Raw genomic sequence first — 23,327 nt, forward strand, 5'->3', positions numbered from 1 at the left:
CTGTCTCCCTTGCTATTAAAAAACCCAAAACAAACAAATAAAAAAAAAAAAAAAAAAAACCAAAAAAAAAAAAAAAAAAACCAAAAAAAAACCAAAAAAAAACCCCAAAAAAACCAAATCAAAACCCACCAAACAAAAAGAAACAACCCAAACCCAAGAACTATCTTGATTATGGTCAGTAGCATTGTGCAAAGTGTCTTTTCAAAAACATCTACATCTTTAATGTAAGGGGATCTTTAATACTGAGACTTGCTCCATTCTTCACTGGTTATGCAGAGATGACTGTGAAACACAGATAAAGAGCTAGACAGGTTGCTGTGTGCAGTCCCGTTGTTACCTGTGCTTCCCTGCACATGCTTAACATAGTAGCGGTGGCCCCTGAGCTCTAGAAGATATCTAGAATAGATTTTGGATGCCTTAGTGCCTTTGCTGGGCCTTGAATTAAAAGGCAGTTTGTATATGAATGCCTGTCAAAACATTTGCAGGTTGACAATGAGGTGTTACAGAAGTATTTGGCAGTCACTGTGATAAAGGCTTTACTAAATGCAATACATTTAAGCATTTCATACAAATATTTACAGCATCTACAGTATCTAAAACCTTTGACTCCTTTTCCACCTTTTCTGTGGAAAACCAGACAATGAAATTATTTGCCTGAGATACAAATTATTAAAAGCATCTGAATAACTTATAAATCTAAGGCAAAAATTCCCTAGACAAAAAGCATTGTCTAGGGAATTAGGAAAAATTCCACAAACTTCAGAGCTTTCTCAAGTGTTTTAAAAATGATAAACAAATAACAAGAGGTACATCTTTTGTAGTTATCTTCCTTGTTCTCCTCATGATTCAGTGATTGACAAAGACTTTTGTTTTCTGGAAAAAAATGACATTCTTCTGTATCTGAGTCTCTGCTCCTCAATTAAACTGAACTGAAAATACATACCGTGGTGGTATGCGTTTACCTGCACATATACCATCAAGTTCCCCTTGATGAACCTTGACTTTCTTGAGTTTTCCTCATTTCTCTCCTTGAAACATGGCTCTTTCAGAAGGGCACAGTTCCCCTTTCTCTGCCTTAGACCTTATTTGCTGTAGTTCAATTTACTTAGATGAAAGCCCAGGACGAACACTGGTTTGGCTTTTACGTATCAGCCAGAGAAGTTTCCTTTAAAACAGCTGTCAGACTTCAGGGGAAAGCTAATGACATGCAACACTGACTTTCAACAGAGGATAAATAACTTATTTTAGAAGAAAAAAGCCTGAGAAAATGACACCTTACCTGATTGCACTGTAATCTCTTTTCAGCACTGGCTGACCGAGCTGGAGATCTTCGCTATGATTTTTGCAGCTGCCATACATGATTATGAACACACTGGAACCACCAACAATTTTCACATCCAGACAAGGTGAGGCCACTGTAAATCATGATGAAGGGTCAGGAATTAGAGGGAGAAATCTTTGGAGAATAACAGCACAGCCACCTTGGAAAAGTGCAGGAACTTCTGCTTTCAAGTGTTGCGGGAGGAAAGTTAACTTTTTCAGGTTACATTTGATTTTCTCTTGTTCAAACATTCACAATGGAATGAATGTATTCTTCATTCCAGAGCGCTGTTTCATATTAATAACCAGGAAAAAGAAAGTTCCAAAAATATTTCCATGTAAAGTTTTCAAAGACATAAGGATGTATAGAGTGATGTATTTTGACAAAGTATTGTAGAAGCTACTGTAATTTTACAGTTTTTTCTCCTTGTTGAATTTGAGGATTTAGACAATATTGGCATAAATCAGGCATTCAGTCATGTTTGTTGCATTCATCAGTGAATATGAACACTACACATACTATTTTCACTTCAGTGGAAAGCCACACCTGCAGCAAGGGTATATGCTTATCACTACTTAATCAGGGAAATACTTTTTTAAAGTATCATAAATTCCTAGAGCATAATTAATTGATCACAACCTAGACGGAGCTATGTATTTTATAAAGCTTCTGGGTTGATGGCAGAGAGGAAAATAAGATGAAGACAGCAGCAAAATTCAGAAGTGTGCAAGATTATGAAGTCTCTAGTTTCAGTGATGATTGGACATCCAATGTCTGTGTATAATTTTGACATTAGGAGTGTACTGGTAGAAATGCCAAAATGTCTAAATGTCCTTGACTGACACTGCACGCTTGGGCATTTTTAAAATGCATTGTAATTGAATTAGATTACATGTTTGTAATAAAAATAGATGTCTGCAGTGTGTTAGCTGAATCATGTTGTGCATCAATAATAGTTTCCAGGATAAAGCACACATATGCACACTAAAGACTGGGAATGTAGAAAGAAGTCTCTGTCTCTATTCTGGATGAAGCCACACTACTCTTCCTGCAACTTTAGGCATACAGGAATTAGGGATCTGCTGTACTTTCCAAATACTTGTAAAAATATTCAAGGAAGGACAGTTGTAATTTAATTTTTCTAACATTAAACATCAGATGGTGTGAAGTGTCAGGGAATACAAATATACACTGCTCTCTTTGAAGCAGATATGAGTGACAACTATAACAAAACTTATCACCTTCTGTTGCTGTTAACTTCTTTGTCTTCAGACCAGTTTACCCATTCATCAATCACAGATCTCTGCTCTGGGGCTTAACATCAGGCATGAGGTACCTTTGATCCTACTCTGTCCCACTGGCAATTGCCTTTCCAGACAGTATAGTCTAGCACACAGATGTCAGAAATCAGTTGAGTTATATCTTGCTTACAGCCAGTTTGCTGTTCTGGAAACTGTATTGGGTCACATCTTGCAATTGCTTACTTGGGTACAGTCAGATTTTAATATCATAGAGACATCCATAAGAGTTAGGAAAAAGCCACATGGTTCTACTCTAAGTTTATATATCTCTCACAGCACTCAGTACTTGTTTTCAAGTATGTAAAAAGGCAGTTAGGCAAGTCTCATCTGGTGAAATAGATTTTTCAGTGTTCTTTAGATTTCTTTTACTGAGTAACAGCAATTAACATAGTATTACAAGAACTTTTAAAATGCGCATATCTATTCTATAGACTTAATTGCTGTAGCTGATCAAAGGAAAACTTCTGAGTCTCTTTAGACAGGGAAAAAACAACCTTTTCCATCTTTTCTTTTAAATGCTAGGTCAGACTCAGCCATTCTATATAATGACCGGTCTGTGCTTGAAAATCACCATGTTAGTGCGGCGTATCGTCTTTTGCAAGATGATGAAGAGATGAATATTTTATCTAATCTCTCAAAGGATGATTGGAGGTAAAAATGAGCATGGTGGCTGCCTAGGAATATTGGAGCACCATCATAGACTGGTATTACCTTGTTTGAATAAAAATATGCATTATTGTACATTGCATATTAGTCTTTCTATACTACAAGACAAAGAACTTTAAAAGGTGTTTGTTTTGTTTATTCCTGCTTTCAATTTTCACTTCTGATAGTAAGACTAGGCTTTGTGACAATGGGTTATAGGATACATGGGTTGACTCCCATATAATTATTAAGTATCACAGAGACACTCTTTGTATACATGTAATTAAGTGTAGACCTAGCTGTTTCTTTGTCCTAAAGTATAAATATAACCTTTATCTAATTTAACACTTCCTGTCTGGAAATTATAAATGGGACTGAAAGCAAAACATAATCTAGTCCAGGGAGCATAGATCTACTACATATGCTTAGAAGATTTAGGAAGCTGTAATTTAAAATAAGCCTCGTGAAATATATGATTTATGTGCCAAAATGAGCCCATGATTAACTTTCTAATAGCCCATTATTAACTTTCTAATAGTTCAAAGTGAGTTTTCTGTTTTTCATTAATTTGAAGGGGTGATAATTTAAAAACAGCCTATTGTGCTAGACAGGAAGGATCCAGCCCCGTGGTCTTTTTCATGGGAGTGGAAGCAGCTTATGAAATCCTATGTGACACACAGTGCCTTCTACATATTCTTAAATGTAGCATAGTGCTGTGTAGTTGTTTAATCTAATTTTAATATAAATGTGGGGAAATAAGCCTGCCTCTGGGGCTGACTTCTACCAAGATGGTCAGTGAAGGCTCTGCTTGCTAATGTGTTTCACCTGAGTTTCCTATTTATTTCAACTTGTCGACAGTGATTTGATCCTATAGTAAAACACCAGGAATTTATAGTGCTGATTTCAGTCAATGTTGTGGAGGAGTGCCCTGAAAATTCTACTCTCCATATATAGAACAGTGTCATGACAAGCAGCAAGAAGAAACAGAAAGAAAATATATCCACTGCAATGTCAAAATTCTATTTTATGTACATATGGAAATGCTTTGGCAAATATTGGCAGAAAATTACTGCTTCATTTAATGTTAGTGACGAAACATAAGGAACTAAGTTACTAGAAACATCAGTCTTAGAGCCACCATCTACAAGGAAAAGTCATGTTTTGGAGTGGAGCAGCTAATTGATTATGCTTCGTTGCATAGATACTGACTTTGGGAAAAGACTTTAGCCTGATTTTGAGCTTATTTTGAACTGTTTAAAGTTTCTGATTGAATCAAAGCCAGTTTCAGATATTTCTCATTGATTCTGTAGTGCCAATGTGTGTGTTCTGCTGATAAAATGTACTTAGAACCAAAGTTCTAAAAATTAACCCATCCCTTTAAAAATATTTTGACTGCCTGAGCAAAAAATATTCAATGCTTTGGGTTGCTTATTTGTTCTCTCTCAAGTATGATTTTCTAGCTCGTAATCAAACAGCAGTGCTGAAAAATAAAGGACATTGTGTGGAAGTGCTGTAATTCCAAAACATTGTGATTTCTACGTGCTTTTCCTTTGACTGCCACTACAAAATCCCATAGGCAAACATTTGGGAAGTGCTATAAACATCAACTGACTTCAGCAAAGCCTGTTGAAACATAAAACCCAAGAAGCCCAGAGTTTCCCCATTCTAAGACTTAAAAGTAGGACTTTTATTGAAAGATGATTTGGGCAACTAATATGATATGCCCAAATTAAACTTCACATTTGTAGACTGATAAATCTCCCTCTGCAAAAGGCCTAAGTGATGTTTTTTGGAATATAATTCTTGAGTACCTTTCTGAGCTGAGCCCTGACTCCTTTTTTCACATTACTGGGAAAAGAAGATCTGATGATCTGCAATCCTAGGTATCTGTGTGGATTTTATAACTTTTTTGTATTCTGTCATCTAATTAGGGAACATATTTTTCAGGAAAGATACATAGAAAATTGGAGACACATTTCACAGTTGAAAAATAAATGGTCATGGATTTTGTAAGGAAAGCAGATGAGAATGGAAGAGAACTTTTGGGCTACAGTCAAGAAGAAAAGAGTTGAATGCTTACTAGTGCTCCATAGAGAAATATGTACATTTCTCTGGTGCTTATTAAATATTAGAAAATTAATTGAGTTGCTGCATTTTGTGAATCCCATTTGTGCAAATTATAAAATGAAAAAACTCTTACAAAGCCAGATGACAGTGAGCTAAGAAAAACTGCAAATTGAACATATGTTTTCCAATATAATGTTACAGATATCATTTTTGACACTATATTTAATTGTTAGTAAGTTCCATGCAGTTTATTAAAATCTTTACTGCCAAGTATAAAATAAAAATAATAATTAAAATAAAGAGGTTGAATAAAGGCTGAATAAAAAGATATCTGCAAAATGTTCAGTTATTTAGCTTTGTATAGGAGTACAACTTCAGGAAGTAACTTTGAATTCAATACTAACTTTCTCAGTAAAGCTGCTTGGTGTTTTGCCCTCAAATAAATCTGAACCCTCTTTGTCAATCACTTTTATTTGTTTCAAGATTGTGGTGAGAAACTATGATGTTTTTTCTACTGACTTTGGTCATATGCTTTTTTTCATAAGTCATAGTGTGTGAGTGGTAGCAGGATCATGTAACATTTTCTTGTAAAATTTTGTTCCTATGCACTCAGGATGGGCACATGCATATTCTGAGTTTTATACCTTTAGTGAGAATTAGCCAATGATATTTCTTCTAAAGTAGTGTTTTCCTAATTATTTCTGTAATAATAAAGTTCTGAGACTTTGACTGAACAAAATTAACCACATAGATCAGTTCAGGAGACATAATTATTGTAACTGTGCAGTAAGTTTTCCTGGTTTAGACTTCTATAAATTCTTGTCACTGTTAGCAGACTTCATTGTCTGTGGGTTTCTATGTAAGCCAGCTGAGCTCGTTTGCTGTAAAGACTGATGGAGATCAGCCTTTAGATTGTGGCTTTTGTTTTCTTTGAGAAGTGGAATTATCCTTTGAATTATCTCAGCTTAGTGAGAAACATGAAAAAAAATGATGCCACCAGTGGGTACTGTGTGATGAAGTATAGAAGAGAGAAGTGCAAGCTAACAATGTGTAGTGCAGCTCTTGGTATGTCTTTTAGGCCAGTTTCAACAACTGTAGTGTTGCTCACAGTTGGGAACAACATTGTGTGGCTATGATCTGCATTTCCTTGATTGCCACACAGGTGTTGCTTTCAATTCTGAAGACAGAACTGGATGCTTTTCCCTGAGAAGTGTCTTGGTTAGAGACAATTCATGGGGTGGAGCTTGGGAAACAAGCTACCTTCTTTTTCTGTTTAACCCCTCCCCTGTCACCAACAAAGAGAGACAAATGCAAGAAAATATAAGTTGAAAAGTAAGTTTGCTACAATAAACCCAACCATAATCAAAGTATTTTTTTCTAAAATAAAAACCCAGCCATAATCAAGATAACAGTAATAACCACAAGATACAAAGTTCTGAATCCTATGGACTCCCACAAGAACAAAGAAAACAAGGTGGCAGAGATGCCCCTCCCCAATATGGAGACTTTTGTAGAAGACGACATCAGCCAGACAACAAAGACAAGATGGTGGAGAAGATCTGTTCTCCCAACCATGTGATAGAGAGACAGAGCAAAGGAAAAAAAACCAAAAAACCAGCAGTACAACTGAACCTCCATGATTACGAAACTCCCTCTTGCCCCAAACAGCAACGAAGGGGGAACAAGGATAAAAGAAAGGAATCCTGGAGAACTTGGGGAGCTATTCTTGTTCAAAACCAGTCAAATTTTACTGAACCATTTGCTCCATACCACCTGACAGGGTTTTTCCTAGTAGTGGCAGCTCTGTCAACAGTGGCAGCTGGATCGGGGGCAGCAGGTGAGTTACAAAGCTGTAACTCATGGAGGAAGAGGGGAGGATCAGTTTTCAAGCATGACTGTCCTGCATGACAGTAGCAAAAACAAAGCTCCCAAAAAAAAGAAAAGGTCCTATTCCAGCTGCAGGGACAGGGATTCCTTGTGGCAACTGTGACCAAAAAGTTGTTAGGACATTTCTTCCAAAACAGTCTAGGATTGACAAATGCAGTTTCTCAGAGACCTGCACCAGGCAATTTTCCACAGAGTTCAGAGAGAAACTAAAGAATGCTTCTGCTTCTCTCTGCCCTGGCCCGGAGAGTATGCCCAGGAAACTCTCTTGGCAGCCCACAGAGAAACAAGAAAGAGAGCTCTGCCTGCATTCCCCCACTCTTAAAGGGACCCTGGCACCTCCAGTCTCCATGGACCCAAAACACTGGTTCTGGATCCACTTCTGATCCCTGGGTCTTAATGAGACAGTAACACAAACTGCATGGACTGACATAGAGGAATAATAGAATACAATTCCCCTTTTTTGGGTTGCCCACCCAAGACTAGCCACTCTTTATTCCATATCATCTATATCATGTCCCAATTAATATATTTTAACTATATGTATATATATATATATATATATATATACATACAAACAACTACATACAAATACAGGTATTGTTTCAGTAGTCACTGATTGTTCACCCAAGATGTGGATTGAGTTCATTTGGTCCATGACTGATCTAATGGGAGCAGTTCATTCTCATTGTTCATGTTATTTCCAACATGGAGTGGCATTGCCATTCAGCAACAAATGTTACATATGCAATTCAACATTACAGACTGTTCTCATCCAAAGTCAAATCCCCTCAAGGTACATGACATGTTTCCCTGTCCCTCTGAATTACTCACCATATGTAACCAGGTCCTCAAGTAAAAACAACTCCATGACAGGGTTTGCCTTTGCTTGAAGTGGGATTAACCCAAACTGTTTTTCCTGACATCACTCTCATACGCGTCATGAGACATTATCTCCATCTATTGTGCACAGAGGTAATGATTGGGCCAGTTCAGTTAATTGAACCTCTGGTGTTAACTAACCAGATAGATAGCCTTTGCTAAATGCAGATGCCACAGCTTGAAGGCCCCATAAATCATTGCCTTCAGTGTTGCTTTTAACAGTCCATTGCTCTGCTTGACTTCCCCAGCAGCTGGTACAGGTGTCTGTCTATAAGGCTATTTATGGAATGAGTCCCATTGTCTGACTTAATTCTTTCAGGCTTGCCATGTTGCTATAGGGCCTGTTTTTCAAGGCCCAGCACAGTGTACTGGGCAGTGACACGAAGCAATGGGGAACATCTCCAGCCATCCAGTGGTAGTTTCTACCATTGTGGGCACACAGCATTTGCCTTGGTGGGTTTGTAGCAGTGTGATGTAATCAATCTGCCAGGCCTCCTCATACCTATATTCCAACCAATGCCCCCCATACCACAGAGACTTTACCTGCTTGGCCTGTTTGATTGCAGCCCATGTCTCACAATCATGGATTACTGGGGATATAGCGTCTGTGGTCAAATCCACCCCTTGGTCACAAGCCCATTGGTGTGTTGCAACTCTTCTTCCCTAATGACTTGAGGAATTATGGGCCCACCAAGCTAGAAATAACTTATACTTGTGTTGCCAATCTATATTTGCCTGAGACACTAATTTTGGCAGCTTGCTGTACCTGTTAATTGCTGTGAATCTCATAATCAGTTTGACTCTTAGGCACATATGTATCCGCATGACGAACTTTCATGATCATTTTCTCTACCTGGTCAGCAATGTCTTGCCATACTTGAGCAGCCAAGATGGGTTTTCCTCTGTGTTGCCAATTGGCTTTTATCCAACTTTTCAGCCACCTCTATAAAGGTTTGCTACCAGCTATGAGTCAGTGTAGAGATAGAGTTTTGGCCACTTCTCTCACTCAGTGATATCCATAGCCAGTTAGATGGCTTTCAGCTCTGCAATCTGACTGAATTCACCTTGTCTATTGGTAGCTTCCACAACTCACTGTTTAGGGCTCCATACAGCTGCTTTCCATTCCCTATTAGACCCTGTGATACAGCAAGAACTATCAGTGGAGAGAGTGTATTGCCTCTTACTCTCTGATAGCTGCTTACAGGGTGGGGTATCCTCAGCACGTCACCTACTCATCTTCCTCTTTAAGTGATACTCCAAAATTCTCCCCTTCGGGCCAGTTCAGTATGATTTCCAAGAACCCAGGGTTATTAGGATTTCCTGTATAAACTTGCTGTGTGATGAGAGCCATCCACTTAATTCATCTAGCATCAGTGGCATGATATGTGGAAGAGACTTTCCATTTTAATATCCAGCCCTGCACTGGTAGTCAGTGTGTGAGAATGACCAGTGCTTCAGTGGTAATCACTTCTAAGGTGGCTCAAACCTCTTCATAATCTGCTGAGATCACTTTTCCTGTTGGGGTGTAGTTGGCCTCATATCCTTTGTATCCCTGAACCCAAAGGTCATCCTTGAGTTTCTGCAGGCACCTTCTGCCAGAGGCTCCAGGAAAGACCATTCTTCCTGGCTGCAGTGTAGAGCATGTTCTTCTCATTCTGTCCCATCCTGACTGACCCAAGGGCTACTGCATGGGCAATCTGTTCAAAGTACTGTTGTTGTTCCACATAAAATAATTTTTCTTCTGTGTCACAAGGTAGAGAGGGCTTACAGTCTGGCTGTACCCTGGGATTTGCATCCCCACAAAATCCATGTTGCCTAGGAAAACTTGTGTTTCCTTCTTGCTGGTCAGAGGGGACATAGTAGCTATGTTGCTAATCACTTCTTCTGGAATTTGTTGATGTCTGTCTTGGCACTTCACTCCTAGCAACTGAATTTCTTGTGCAGGTCCCTTGATCTTACTTTGTTTGATGGCAAAACCGACTTTGAGGACAATGTGGATTATTTTTTCCCCTTTATCAAAAACTTCCTGTGCCATTTTAACCCAAAGGATCATGTCATCAATGTACTGTAGATGTTCTCACTTTTCACCTTTTTCCATGGCAAATGGTGGGACTCTGCTTTCACCCCTGGGGTCATTGTTTCCAGGTGAAGGGAATGCCCCTCCAAGTGAAAGCAAACTGTGGCCTGCACTCTGCTGCTAAAGGAGTGGAGAAAAATGCATTAGCAATGTCAATGGTAGCACCACTTTTTTGCCTTGGATCCCAATTCGTACTGAAGTTCTGGCATGTCTGACACAGCAATACTCAGTGGGGATGTGACTTCATTCAGGCCATGATTAGTTGCTGACTGCTCCCTGGATCTCCAGTAATGGATCATCATACTGATCGGAATCACAGTCTCAGTCAGTGTGGTATTGTCAATGGTTCACTGTTTGGCAGCAGTTGGTACCTGCTCTGCTTCAACCCTCAGATGTCCTACTGAAGAAGGGTCCTTTAAAAGACTAGGTAAGGTGTTTAATTGTTTACTGTCTTCTGTCTCCACAGCAGCTATCCCAAAAGCCCAACAAAGTCCTTTTGGGTCTTTGAAATAACCACTCCTAAGGTAATCTATGCCAAGAATACATGGAGCCTCTGGACCAGTCAAAATATGTTGTTTTTTCCATTCATACAGTACATTGATTACATGATCCTTTGGGGTAAAATGGCACAGAAAGTTTTTGAGAAAGCGGAAAAAATAATCCACATTGTTCTCAAAGTGGGTTTTGCCATCAAACAAACGCTGTTAACTATGCAACAGATTATACTTATGGGTTGGGAGGAGGAGGTGGTTATAGGGGGTGAAGATCAAAGCAAACTGATACCATCAGTGTTGCAGAACTGTGATGGTGAAGCATCCATTATGTGCCACCCATGGGATTAGGTAAGCACAGCTGTCTTGGGCCTATGCACTGTGGTGGCCTAGGGCTGGAATTTGAGCACAGTTACTATGAGCAAGAGAGGAATCATCAAAATAGACTTTGTGAGACATTCATAAAATGGACAGTAGTGATTTCTTTTAAAATGAGTGCTGACCCATTTCAATCTTCAAAATCTTGAGCTGGTATGCTAAACTTGAGCTGTTCTTCCTCTGGTAATCTGTAGAGACTGAATTGAGAGAAAGAGAAAACAAATTTGTATTGTGTGCTAGATCACAACATTCTGGTATTTTAAACTGTTTAGGAACATCCATATCACCTTCAGAGAAATTTCAACTGGAGCCTAAACTACTGTTGTAATACTACTACTAATGGTGATGATGATAATTATGATAAGAGTAATGAAAATATGAGAGAGAGAAATAACATCCAAGAGAAACAAGTGATGAACAATACCATTGCTCACCTCCTGCTGACTGATGCCTAGTCTGTCACCAAGTAATGATCACTGGCTCCAGTTTATATATTGGGGATAACGTTCTATGGTATAGAGTATGTCTTTGGCCAGATGGATCAACTGTCCTGGATATGCTCCCTCCCAGCTTCTTGTGCACCTGCTCACTGTCAGAGTATGGGAAACTCCAAGGTCTGTGTTTTGGAGTAAGTACTACTTATCAACAACAAAATCATCAAGTGTGTTATCAATATTATTCACATATTAAGCTCAAAACACAGCATTTTACCAGTTAAGAAGAAAATCAACTCTAGTCCAGAAAAACAAAACAAACAGGACAGCAAGTTTGCTTTACAAAATCTCATACAGGAGTATTTTGAATTAATAACAGCAGGGAAGTAGTGCAGGTTCTCAAAGGTCTTTATTTCATGTATGCATCATATACACTAGGCAATTTTTTTAATGTGGTGAGTTTCCACCATACGACTCAACTTTAAACATGCATATTGTTCAGCTGAATCAAGGTATCTCATTCTGAGGCTTTAAACAGTCTTTTCCCTTCCTTCTAAGAATGCCCTAGAGAAGAAAACAATTTAGGAAGTTTGTGCTTAATTGAAAAAGGAATACTAATACCAATGTGCTCTTCAGAAAACATCTAATATTTCTCTTACCAAAGATTAGCCACGTGGCTTCATTTGCATACCTCCCATTTCTATGTTTGTGCAGAAAATCCTTCATCCTCTTCCCCATCCCTGAAAAGGAATGAAGAGTTACATGCAAAAGCATTACTGCCAATAATTTGCAGATAACAAAAGAGACTGGAGTGTGTCTGATGGTGGTTTTTGTGCTTCTCTTTCCTTGCTTCCCTCACTGTGATGCTATCCAAAAGGGAATTTAGAGCTCTAGTCATTGAGATGGTGTTGGCTACCGATATGTCCTGTCACTTCCAGCAAATCAAAGCTATGAAGAATGCTTTGCAGCAACCAGAAGGGTGAGTCATTTCACAACATAGCCCAATGAGGGGGCTGCATTTCAGCTGGTGCTTTGCCAAAGTGCTAAACTTCAAAAGCACCTCTCCAGAGGCCCTCTCTTTCTTTGATATCTACAGCAATTTCCTTTCTGCTGGTGAGTTTTGAATTATTTCACTTATGAAGGGATGGGCACATACCTACATGCACATCTATATTCTTGCTGGTGGCCCAAAGCTTTCAAAAGTCACCATTGTTGGGACCAGCCTCATTGGGCATTTCCCTGGTGGGTAACATCAAGGACATGACTCATTAGAGTAACCTCTATAACTGAGTATGACTTAGGTTATAAGACCTGCAGAACATAACTTGCACTTTGCCCTCATGCAGATGGTATCAGCTGCCACCCCCAAAAGGGACCTTCTTCATAAACAGAGAACAGATGAAAACTTGAGATCCACTGAGGGAAGGACTGGAAAATAACAGATGGAGCACTATGGGGAAAGCCTTTTCTTCTCCCAGTATGCCACTGGGAGCTGTAGTATTTTGTCGACAGCTTTTTCCCAAAAATTCCTTCTACATTGCCTTGAGTGATGGGCAGTTATTCACCCTGGACACAGATATACCAGAATTATACCTGTATCAGGATTATATCTATATCAGTATTATACCTGTATCAGACTGGGGTGTTGCTGGCCATCTGGTCCCCTCAAAAGCTACAACTCCTTCAACTATTTTGGATAGCCAAAAAGCAGAATTTAAAAATGAGAGCACCCATACCAAGAAAGCATTATTTACTGGGTTCATGGGCTAGCCTCTTAGGTTATGATAATCAGAAATCACCAGCACTTTTTTTTCTGTGAAATCAGGATTCCCTTCTGTACTCATACTAGTCTTCTATCAGAGAAAAATTTATCAGTTATTGTCTAGATTTGTCAGAGCCCCAGATATCCCCACTCTTCATTAGAGTGGGATGATAGGGGCTATTTTCTCTTCTAAGCTGAATAAATACAGCACTGATTAAATGGGGAGCAAAGCAGCTCTGCAAGACCATAACCTAAGAGGCTAGCCCAAGAACCCAGTAAATAATGCTTTCTTGGTATGGGCGCTCTCATTTTTAAAATCTTTACAAGCAAGCCTGTAAAGTTTCTGAGCAAAGCTGAGCAATATTTCTTTTTGCATTTCTTAGTATCTCTTTTAAACCAGGAATCATGTATGTTGGAGAAATAAGACAGTCTTTCACAGTTGTTTGATTTTATGATCAAAAAAACCACTTCACAAATATCCTGGCCAAAGATTATAATTACCTTATTTTCCTGTAGGTAAGATTTTTGTCATTCTTCCCTTCAAGAGCAGACAATTAATTTTTTTGATCCTTTGGGTTTTCAGAATTGACAAGCCGAAAGCCTTATCACTGTTATTACATACAGCAGATATCAGTCATCCAGCCAAGGCCTGGGATCTCCATCATCGCTGGACCATGTCTCTGCTAGAGGAGTTCTTCAGACAGGTAAAGCTAGGGAAGTTTTTTCTTTTCTGCAGTTGAGAGGGAGTGTGTAGGATTGGGTAAGGAAGTAGGAAAATGTTAACACGGATATGTTTCTTTTTCTCTGATGTTTTTAAGAACCTCCCAAATAGTATGGAGTTTTGTCCTCTGGCACAATTAGCACTGGCTATTATGCCTCTTAGGCATAGGAAGCTAGTGTCTGATACATTCCCTATAGATTTAAACATTACCTACATAGAAAAAATTCTAATTTGGGAAGCTAATAAGTCTTTCAAATTAGGAAAAGATGGAATATATGTCACTCAGCTCTAGAACCATAAAACCATGTTTGTATAGGTGTAATTTAGAGAACTCTACTTTCATTGTTGGAATGGATGTGAAAAAGGCCTACTTTGCCCTTACTTTAAAAGAAGTGAACTGATCAAAATTATAGTTCATTGTGGATCACCTGTTGACTGACCCACAAATCTAGACAAATCATTGAGCTCTGTGTGATGATTATAAGGTTCTCAAGTGATTAATAAAAAGTATTTAAAGAATTAAATAAAAACAATAAGTAAAAGCAAACAGAGCACTTAAGGAGTGTATGGGATACTTTTCTCCAGTGTGAGTTGCTAACCTAAGCAGTGCTAGCACTTAAGTGCTTATTTTCTCTGCAAAGTCCAATAACTTCATGTTCTACAGTAAATCTAAATGCAAAAGGAGAAAATATGACAATTCTTTAAAAGCTCAGACAATTTTAAAAAATGGTATCTGTTTTTAAAGACACTGCAGTAATCCCTGTTTTAACAAGGATATTGCAAAAATTTGCTTTGAAATTTTTCCTTTGGTTTGTTTTTCAAACCAAGAGTTGTTTTACTGGGTGGAAGCAGATATCTGCAACTCATTCTGTCTTGCCACACAGGAGGCTCATGCATGTAGGATGAGGTTAACATGAATTTTAGGGAAAACCTGTGCATATTTATGCTTTTCTAGCTCAAAGTTATCCTAGATATGATAAAATACATGACTGCCAAAGACTTATGAGGAAATTAAGATTACCTCACTTTAGGATGCGAGACCACAAAACCTCCAAGTTTTGATTTATTTTACACATGTAATGAAGACAATCTATTATTTTATATGTTTTAAAGAGTATTTTAATTTCAGCCAACAAATTCTACTCTAATTTAGTAGACAGATTTATATTTTTTAGATAACGCTATATATAAAACTCATATTCTAATTCCAAATTCAGATGCAGTAATAATTTCCTCTTCAGGAAAACCATTAAGCTTACCATGAAGCATAGACATGTGTTCATTGAAATTATTGAGTACTAAATCAATGAGTACGTCCCTACTTAATATTAGAAGAAAAACTCACATCTCACAAATTGCTGTCCTAGTTCTGGCCATGACAGAGTTACTTTTTGCAGTAGACAGGAAGTGGCATGGCTAGGACCTGGAGGTTATTCTATCTCACTTCATTTTCCAGGGATGAAGGAAGGGCTGTTTTATGAGTTGGGGTGGTGTTCAGTGAGCATTTCCATGTGAATCACTTCCTGTCTCTTGAACTTTCTTATCTCATTGCTGTTTCCAGTAGATTACTGTTATTTCAATTGCTAATCTTTACCTTTGTGCCTCCAATTGTCCTTTCCAGCCCACTGCAGGGGAAGGGGAAGGGAAAGGAGAAGAGAGGAGAGGAGTAAGTGAGCAGTGAGCAGTCATGGTTTGGAGTTTTTTGGTGGGAGTACTAAATTTAAGAATACCATTCTTAAACCAAAACAGCCTAGTTTGGCACCCACTGTGGGACTCAAAGAATTGAGGTAACAGCAGATGTGGCCCCAGAGTGTTGGAAACAAATTTGATCTAGGCATTTGGTTTACTATGTATGGAGTGATCGCAGTGTTGCTTGGTCTGTTCACAAGGTTGTGGTACCTAACCCTGGTAGTGAAGCTATGCCACTGGGAGCCCTGTCCTGGGTGTGGGCATTGACAAAGGGTTTGGGAAGAGAACAGAAACTCTTAGCCTCTGGAGCAGCTCCATCAAGTGTGAGAGAAAGGTATTAATTCTTGCAAGTATATTCTAGTAGTGTGGTCAAGCAGGGGAAAAGCTGTGGAGAAATGTATCTAGTACCTGAAAGAATTAGCTGCACTGTAGGTACCTATAAGGGTTCAAGCAACAAGCAGTCCCTTGCAGACTCAGATCAGGTCCAGCTTACACAATCCATGTGGCAGAAGTTTGTATGCAGCACGCCATTGTTGTACACAAACTCATTAGCATTGATATCAATGAAGGAAAGATAATAAAGAGGGCTTCGGGTGACTACACTACCGTGGCAATATAAAATAATTTTTTTCCTTCCCAACTGCGGACAGACTCGAAAATTCAAGCATGTTAGAGGGAAAATGCCCTGTGCACCTCCAGTATGGGCCACAGTCTCTGGAAAAGGCACACACCATGAGATAACTTGCAGTTTTACCTGACCCCAGAGTAGACATGAGGAAGTGGGATGGAAAATCCACCCCTACCCTAGCAGCACAAGTGTGTGAATTGAGAGGAAGGGCAACAGAAAATTCTTCAAGCATAAATGCTGCTCCAGTTTCCAGTGGGCTAGTTGTCAGACTCAATGGAATGGAATCCATTCTTCTGATTCTCTTGAAAGGACATCCAGTTCACATTTACAAGACACGAACAATGACTATGACTACAACTAGAGGGGCTCTGCCTCCAGCAGCAGGAAAGGGACAACCTGATCAATTTGACTGTATGGATCTGATGGCTTTGTGCATCAGACCTGCAGGAGTATAAGGCTTTAGTTGACACTGGCACACCTGTACCCTGATGCCATCAGAATCTATAGGGACATATCAACAAGAAAGCTAAATTAATAAATGCAAAAGATTTTATTTTCGCGACTGAAAATACGGTCCTCAGAAGCCACAGTCAAAGAGACAGCGTCGAGCCTGGGATCGACACTGGGTGAACCTGGATCTGACTTCTGTCGCATCAGATCTCCCTCTGATCACGAATGCCATCTCCAGCAGGGCTGTTTTATACAGTTTTTTATGCCTGAGGCAGAGGTGCCCGATTTCTTTTGTTACCCTGCATTTGTATGAAGTTTCTAAAATTTTACTGTGCAGAGTTGGACAATTGCTGTTTCCTGGGTAGTGGCAGGCACTGATCATGTCAGGGGAAGTCGTATATTCAGATGTATGTTTATCGAAGACTTTGGTTATCTTGATTGATGGTATCTATCAAACACTGATCGTCCTTGGGTGTTCCCTGATGGTTCCAGGGGAAGCCCATCTCCACACCAGCCACGTTCTTTTATTAGTAAACTAGTCATTCTTCTCCTGCTGCCACCAGGAGTTTCGGAACTTCAGTGTGGTAATCTGTCTCCAGGTTGTCCGTGGTCAGAGGCTCACTGGATGTTAAATTCATTTTACAATTTTTATTTTTATACTTTTTCCCCCTAAGCATGAATTACTTTACATTATATATTACAGACAGAATCTATTTCTGTGTCTGTGGTGACAGGGGGATCCCAACAGATGAATGTACTGGAAACAAAAGGCAGAAATAACCCCATTCTGATTAGCGCAGAGGTCCTGAGTGTCCTTGGCATAGATTCACTCAGGAGAGCCTATTTCAAGGACCCAAGAGGGCATTGTTGGGCTTCTGGAATAGTTGCTGTGGAGACAGAGGAAATTAGACAGCTGAACACCTTGCCTGGTCTCTCAGAGGACCCTTCTGCTGTGGGACTGATGAAGGTTAAAGAACAGTAGGTACCAGTTACTGCCACAGCAGTGCATCATCAGCAATACTGCACCAACCGGGACTCTGTGACCCTCATCCATGAGATGATTCATGAACTGGAGAGCCAGGGAGTAGTCAATAAGACTCACTCACCCTTTAACAGCCCCATATGGCCATGTGTAAGTCCAGTGGAGACTGACAGTGGACTGTTGTATCCTGAACACAGTCACAACAGCACTGAGAGCTGCTGTGTTGGATATGTTGGAATTTAAGGATGATCTGGAGTCCAAGACAGCAAGATGGTGCCATCATGTACACTACTAATGTGTTTTTCTCAATTTCTTTGTCAAGAGAATGCAGGCCACAGTTTGCTTTTGCCTGGAGGGGTGTCCCCTACACCTGAAACTGATGACCCCAGGAGTGGAAGCCCCACTATTTGCTGTGGACTGATTCAGACTAAACTTCAAGAGAGTGGGGCTCCAGAACACTTGCAACATGTTGATGACATTATTGTATGGTGCAACACAACAGAGAGAGTTTTTTTGGAAAAAGGAATATAATCCACATCCTCCTGAAGGTCAATTTTGCCATAAAGCAAAGTCAAGGGACCTACCCAGGAACATCAGGTTTTAGGAGTAAAATAGCAAGATAGATATCATCAGATTCCAGTGGATATGGTCAAAAACATAGCAGCTATGTCCTCACCAGCCAGCAAGAAGGAAACACAAGCTTTCCTCAGTACTGTGGGTTTTAGAAGGATGCATATTCCAGATTACAATCAGATTGTAAACCCTCTCTAACAAATTACCCAGAAGAAGAAACATTTTAAGTGGGGTCCTGAACAGCAACAAGATTTGTAAAAAAATTAAACAGAAGACTCCTTGGGAGCAATAGGCCCAGTTAGGGCAGGACAAAATGTGAAAAGTGTGCTGTACACTGCAGCCAGGGAGCATGATCCTTCCTGAATCTCTGGCTGAAGGTACCCTGGGAGACTTGAAGAAAACCCCTGTGATTCTGGAGTCTGGAATACAAAGGATATGAGGCCTGTTACCTCTCAACTGAAAAAGAGCTACTGGCAGTTTATGAAGAAGGAGTTCTAACTGCTTCAGAAGTGATTGTCACTGCCAGCTCTTCGTGGCACCCTGATAGTCTGTTTGAGGCTGGATATTGAAAAGGAAAGTCCTCTTCACATATTCAGATGCATGCTAAGGGGTCTGTTCTGATCACTCAGAAACCCCTAATTGCCCAGAGATATTGGCCTGAAGGAAAAACCACAAATCACGAATTGGCCTCAAGGCAAAAATTTTAGACTATCATCATCATTGGAGGAGGAAAAGATGACATGTGCTGAGGAGCTCCCACCATACATAATCAGCTACCAGAAAATGAAAAGTGATATGCACTCTTTACTGATGGCTGTTTTGTAGGAATATACTGAAAATCAAAAGCTATTGTGTGGAGTTCTATGTGATGAGTTGCAGCAATTAGACAAAGTGGATTTAGGCTGCAGTTGTTAGATGTCCAGCTGGCTTTAGATTTTTCTGAATGAGACAAATGGCCAGCACTCTACCTCTACACTGATTTGTGGATGGTAACAAGTGCTCTGTGGGGGTGGCCCACAGACCAATGGAAAAAGACCGGTTGACTGTGTGGAGTAAACCCATCCGGACTGCTGAAATGTGGCAAGACACTGCTGCCTGGCTTGTAAAACTAAGTCATGTAGATGCAAGTACACCCAAGAATTGGGTTACTGAAGAGCAATGCAACAATGGATGAGTGGATTGAGCTGCCAAGATTAAAGTGTCTCAGGTGGATCTGGATTGGCAGAATAAGGGTGAATTATTTCTGGCTCGGTGGGCCCATGATACCTCAGGTCATCAAGGAAGAGATGCAACAGGGAGGAGATGGGCTTGTAACTGAGGGTGGACTTAACCATGGATCCTGTCTCTCAGGTTATCCACAACTGAGAAATATGCACTGCAGTCAAGGAGGCCAAGTGCGTAAATCCTCTGTGGGATGGGGGACAATGGTTGAAATATAAATATGGGGAAGCCAGGGAGATTGTTCACAAAACACTCGCTCAAACCCACCAAGTAGTATGTACTGACAGTAGTGGAAACAACCACTGGAGATGTGCTCACTGCCTGTAATGCCATCCTGGGCCTTGAAAAACAAGTTCTATGGCAACATGACACCCCAGAAAGAATTGAGTCAGACAACAGGACTAATTTTAAAAATCACCTCAGAAACACCTGGGCCAGAAATCATGGTATATCATATTCACTATCATACACCAGCCTCTGGGAATATTGAATGGTAAAACAGGCTGTTAAAAAAGACATAGAAAGTAATATGTGGTGAGATATTCAAGCATTAGGATCTACATTTTGTGGAGGCATCTGGTTAGTCCATACTAGAGGCCCCACTAATTGAGCTCCTCCTGTGCAATTAAAACCTCCACATACCATATAAGGGAGCAAAGTCACTGTGGTGCATATGAGGAATATGTTTGGAAAGAAGTTTGGCTTAGCCCTGCTTCAAGCAAATGTGGGATTGTTTTGCTGAAGGATCTGGGTGCATTTGGTGTGTAATGCAGAGTGATAGGGAAACATTACCTTGAAGGGATTTGATTTCTGGGTGAGAAGAGTCTGTAATGTTGAATTGTATGATACTGGCTGCTGAATGACACTGCCACTGTATGCCATAAGCACCATGAACAGTGGATATGGACTGCTCCAGATACACCAGTTGTGAGCTCCTGATGCATCTTGCACACACCCAACAGAACACCAGCCTTCCTGCCCTTGAAGACATCTAGGATGGATAGAATCCACAGTCATGGACTAAATCAACTTAACAGATATCTTGGAGGGATGGCCATTGACTACAAAAATTATAATAGTGCTTGTAAACACATACAGATATATATATTTTCTCTAAAATGATATAAATATATAGTTGGAAAGTGTAAGCTCTTGGCATAATGCAAATGGTATAGAATAAGGAGTGAGTACTGTTCTGGTTCAAACAGGACAGGGTAATTTTTCAGCAGCCAGAGGAGGCATCACTAGGACCTGGAGGTTATTCCATACCACTTCACATAATTTTCCTGAGATGGGGGAAGGGCTTTCTTCTGGGTTGGGGTAGTGTGGCAGCAGTCAGGTTGGGCTCCACGCTGAGCATCTGCATGTGAATCACTTGCTGTTCTCTTGTACAATTCTGCTATTCATATTGTTGCGATTATGGTTTGTTTTCTTACCTCATTGCTGTTTCCAAGAGATTGTTCTTAAGTCTGTATCTTTTTTTATGCCTTCAATTCTCCTTTCCAACCTTTCACTCCAGAGGGAGTGTAATGGGTAATAGGTAGTGAGCAAGTAGTGAGTTTTGAGGTTTTTAGTGGGAGCAGTAAATTGGAGAATACTGTCCCTAAACCATGATATTGAGAACTACTACTAGCCAAGGGGACTATGATTGTAAGGAACCTGCTTGACCTAGGATTGGAAATGTATTTCCTTATGGTCACTTATTGCAGACCCTTTCCTTTCCCTTATGCTAAGTGTTCTTCAGAGACATAAAGCCTGACTTAACCTATATTAGAAAAGGTCCCCAGCTCCGTTTATTTCCCAGTATTTTGAGATGTGACATGGCACAGGTCTTGGTACATCAAGTGACCATGCTGTAGGTATGAAAGATTCTAAGAACAAAACTGTTTTTTTTATACTCAACATGTTTGAGCATTTCTTAAAGCAAACCTTAATTAATTAGTTCTACTAATGCATTTTAGCTAGCCATTAGGAAGCTGCTCAAACAGCTTAGAAACCAAGTGTCTTTCTGAGCAGTCACAAAGGCAGGCAGGTGTTCTTTCCAAGATAATTAGCCAAGGTGATTTTTAGAAGGTCTAAGGAGTAAAAGAAGAATTATGAGCTGGCATTGAGAGATGTGTCATTGAGAGTGACACAGCTGACACAGTAAAGGAATGTTACTTAGAAATATTTCTGTGTTTAGTTTGTGTTCTACCCTGATATTTGTATATCAGGCTCCTAACATAAATCAGAATTGTTCTGCAATAGAAGGATACTATTGCTTGTTGTTCCACACAAAATCCTAACAGAAAATATGCATCCCTTTTATGTATGTTATATTAACAAAAATAGGAATTCAGCTCTTATATCCACAGAAGACTTTCTCTGCCTATGTTTCCTGAATATTATAGCTTCTATTTGACATTGGTCAGAACACTGGCAAGAAATTCAGCACAATTATAACGACCTGCTAATTTAAGTAAATTGTTTTACAGTATATTTAACAGGCTATTTAAATTTGAATGCTCTGTGGGGAGTACTGCAGCTGTGTCATCCTATACATATCTTCTCAACACAAAGCAATGTTACAGAGTGACTGAATTAAAATAACAGGCCTTTTGGACCATGTGACTTGAAAAACTGGAAAACTGGGAAATATGGGGTTATAACACTTGATCTTCTACCATCTTGTGATTCTAGAAAAGGACTTTCACTTCTGAGGGCTGGTAGGCATGTTTGGATTTATGTAGTTAAAATGTAAATGTAATCTAAAGGTAATGTGAAATGTCATATTCACAGCATCATAGAATACCAGGTTGGAAGGAAGCTGAAGGATCATCTGGTCCAACCTTTCTTAGCAAAAGCACAGTCTAGATGATCCAGCAACTTTTACAGCTGAATCTTCAGAGTGTCCAATGCTAGGGAATCCACCACTCCCCTGGGTGGATCATTTAAGTGGCTGATCTCATTGTGAAAATTTTTTGTCCTATGTCTAATCAGAATCTCTTCAGGAGTAACTTGTATCCATTACCCCATATCTTTCCATGTGCCTCCTTGTAAAGTGGGGGTCTCCATCTTCTCTGTAGCCACCCTTTAATTACTGGAACCTGGTGATACGGTCTCTTAAATTTTCTTTTCTCAAGGCTTAATGATGCAGTTCTCTCAGCCCTTTCTTACGTGACAGGCTTCACAGATGCTTCATCATCTCTGTAGCCCTTCTCTTGACCCTCTCCAGCCTATCCACTTATTTTTTTTTTTGCATGGGAGGACCAAAACTGAGCACTGTATTCCAGCTGTGACCTGGCAGGTGCTGAGTAGAGTGGAATAATAATTTCATTATCTCTGCTGGTGATGCCCTTGTTGCTGCAGCCCAAAATTCTGTTGTTTTCTTCACCAGAGCACCACATTTGTATTAGCTTTTAGTCCAACAGGACCCTCAGGTCCTTTTCCACAGAGCTGCTCCTCAGTTGGGTTGTTCCCAGCCTGTGTTGTGGTCCTGGATTATGTTTTCCCAGTGGTATCACCTTACATTTGTCCCTGTTGAACTTCATAAGGTTCTTGTAAGCACACTCTTCCAGCCTATCTAGCTCTACCAGCAGGATGGCTCTCCCTTTAGAAGTGCTCCATTTCCCACTTGGTTTGTACAATCAGCAAACTTCACCAGGGTACACTTGATCCCATCATCCAGATAATTTGTAAAGATATTAAACAGCATTGGGTCCAGTATTGAATACTGCAGTATCCCACTTGTGACAGGTTGCTAGTTTGAAAAGATGCTATTTACCACCACTTTCTGACAGGCTGGGGCCTGTCAGCCAGTTCCCTACCTGCTCCATGGACCA

At 39.9% G+C, this 23,327-nt stretch overlaps 1 protein-coding gene across 1 annotated transcript in view; it reads left to right on the plus strand.

Moving 5' to 3' along the window:
• LOC134429056 (dual specificity calcium/calmodulin-dependent 3',5'-cyclic nucleotide phosphodiesterase 1A-like) overlaps positions 1–23,327 on the plus strand; it is a 104,292-nt gene that overhangs the window by 45,727 nt on the left and 35,238 nt on the right. The window contains exons 7-10 of the mRNA XM_063176498.1: positions 1,306–1,406; positions 3,145–3,273; positions 12,358–12,459; positions 13,826–13,946. Of these exons, the coding sequence (XP_063032568.1) occupies positions 1,306–1,406; positions 3,145–3,273; positions 12,358–12,459; positions 13,826–13,946 (453 nt within the window). The remainder of the gene's footprint in view (positions 1–1,305; positions 1,407–3,144; positions 3,274–12,357; positions 12,460–13,825; positions 13,947–23,327) is intronic.

The sequence above is a fragment of the Melospiza melodia genome, chromosome 1 (genome assembly GCF_035770615.1).
Source record: "Melospiza melodia melodia isolate bMelMel2 chromosome 1, bMelMel2.pri, whole genome shotgun sequence".
NCBI lineage: Eukaryota > Metazoa > Chordata > Aves > Passeriformes > Passerellidae > Melospiza > Melospiza melodia.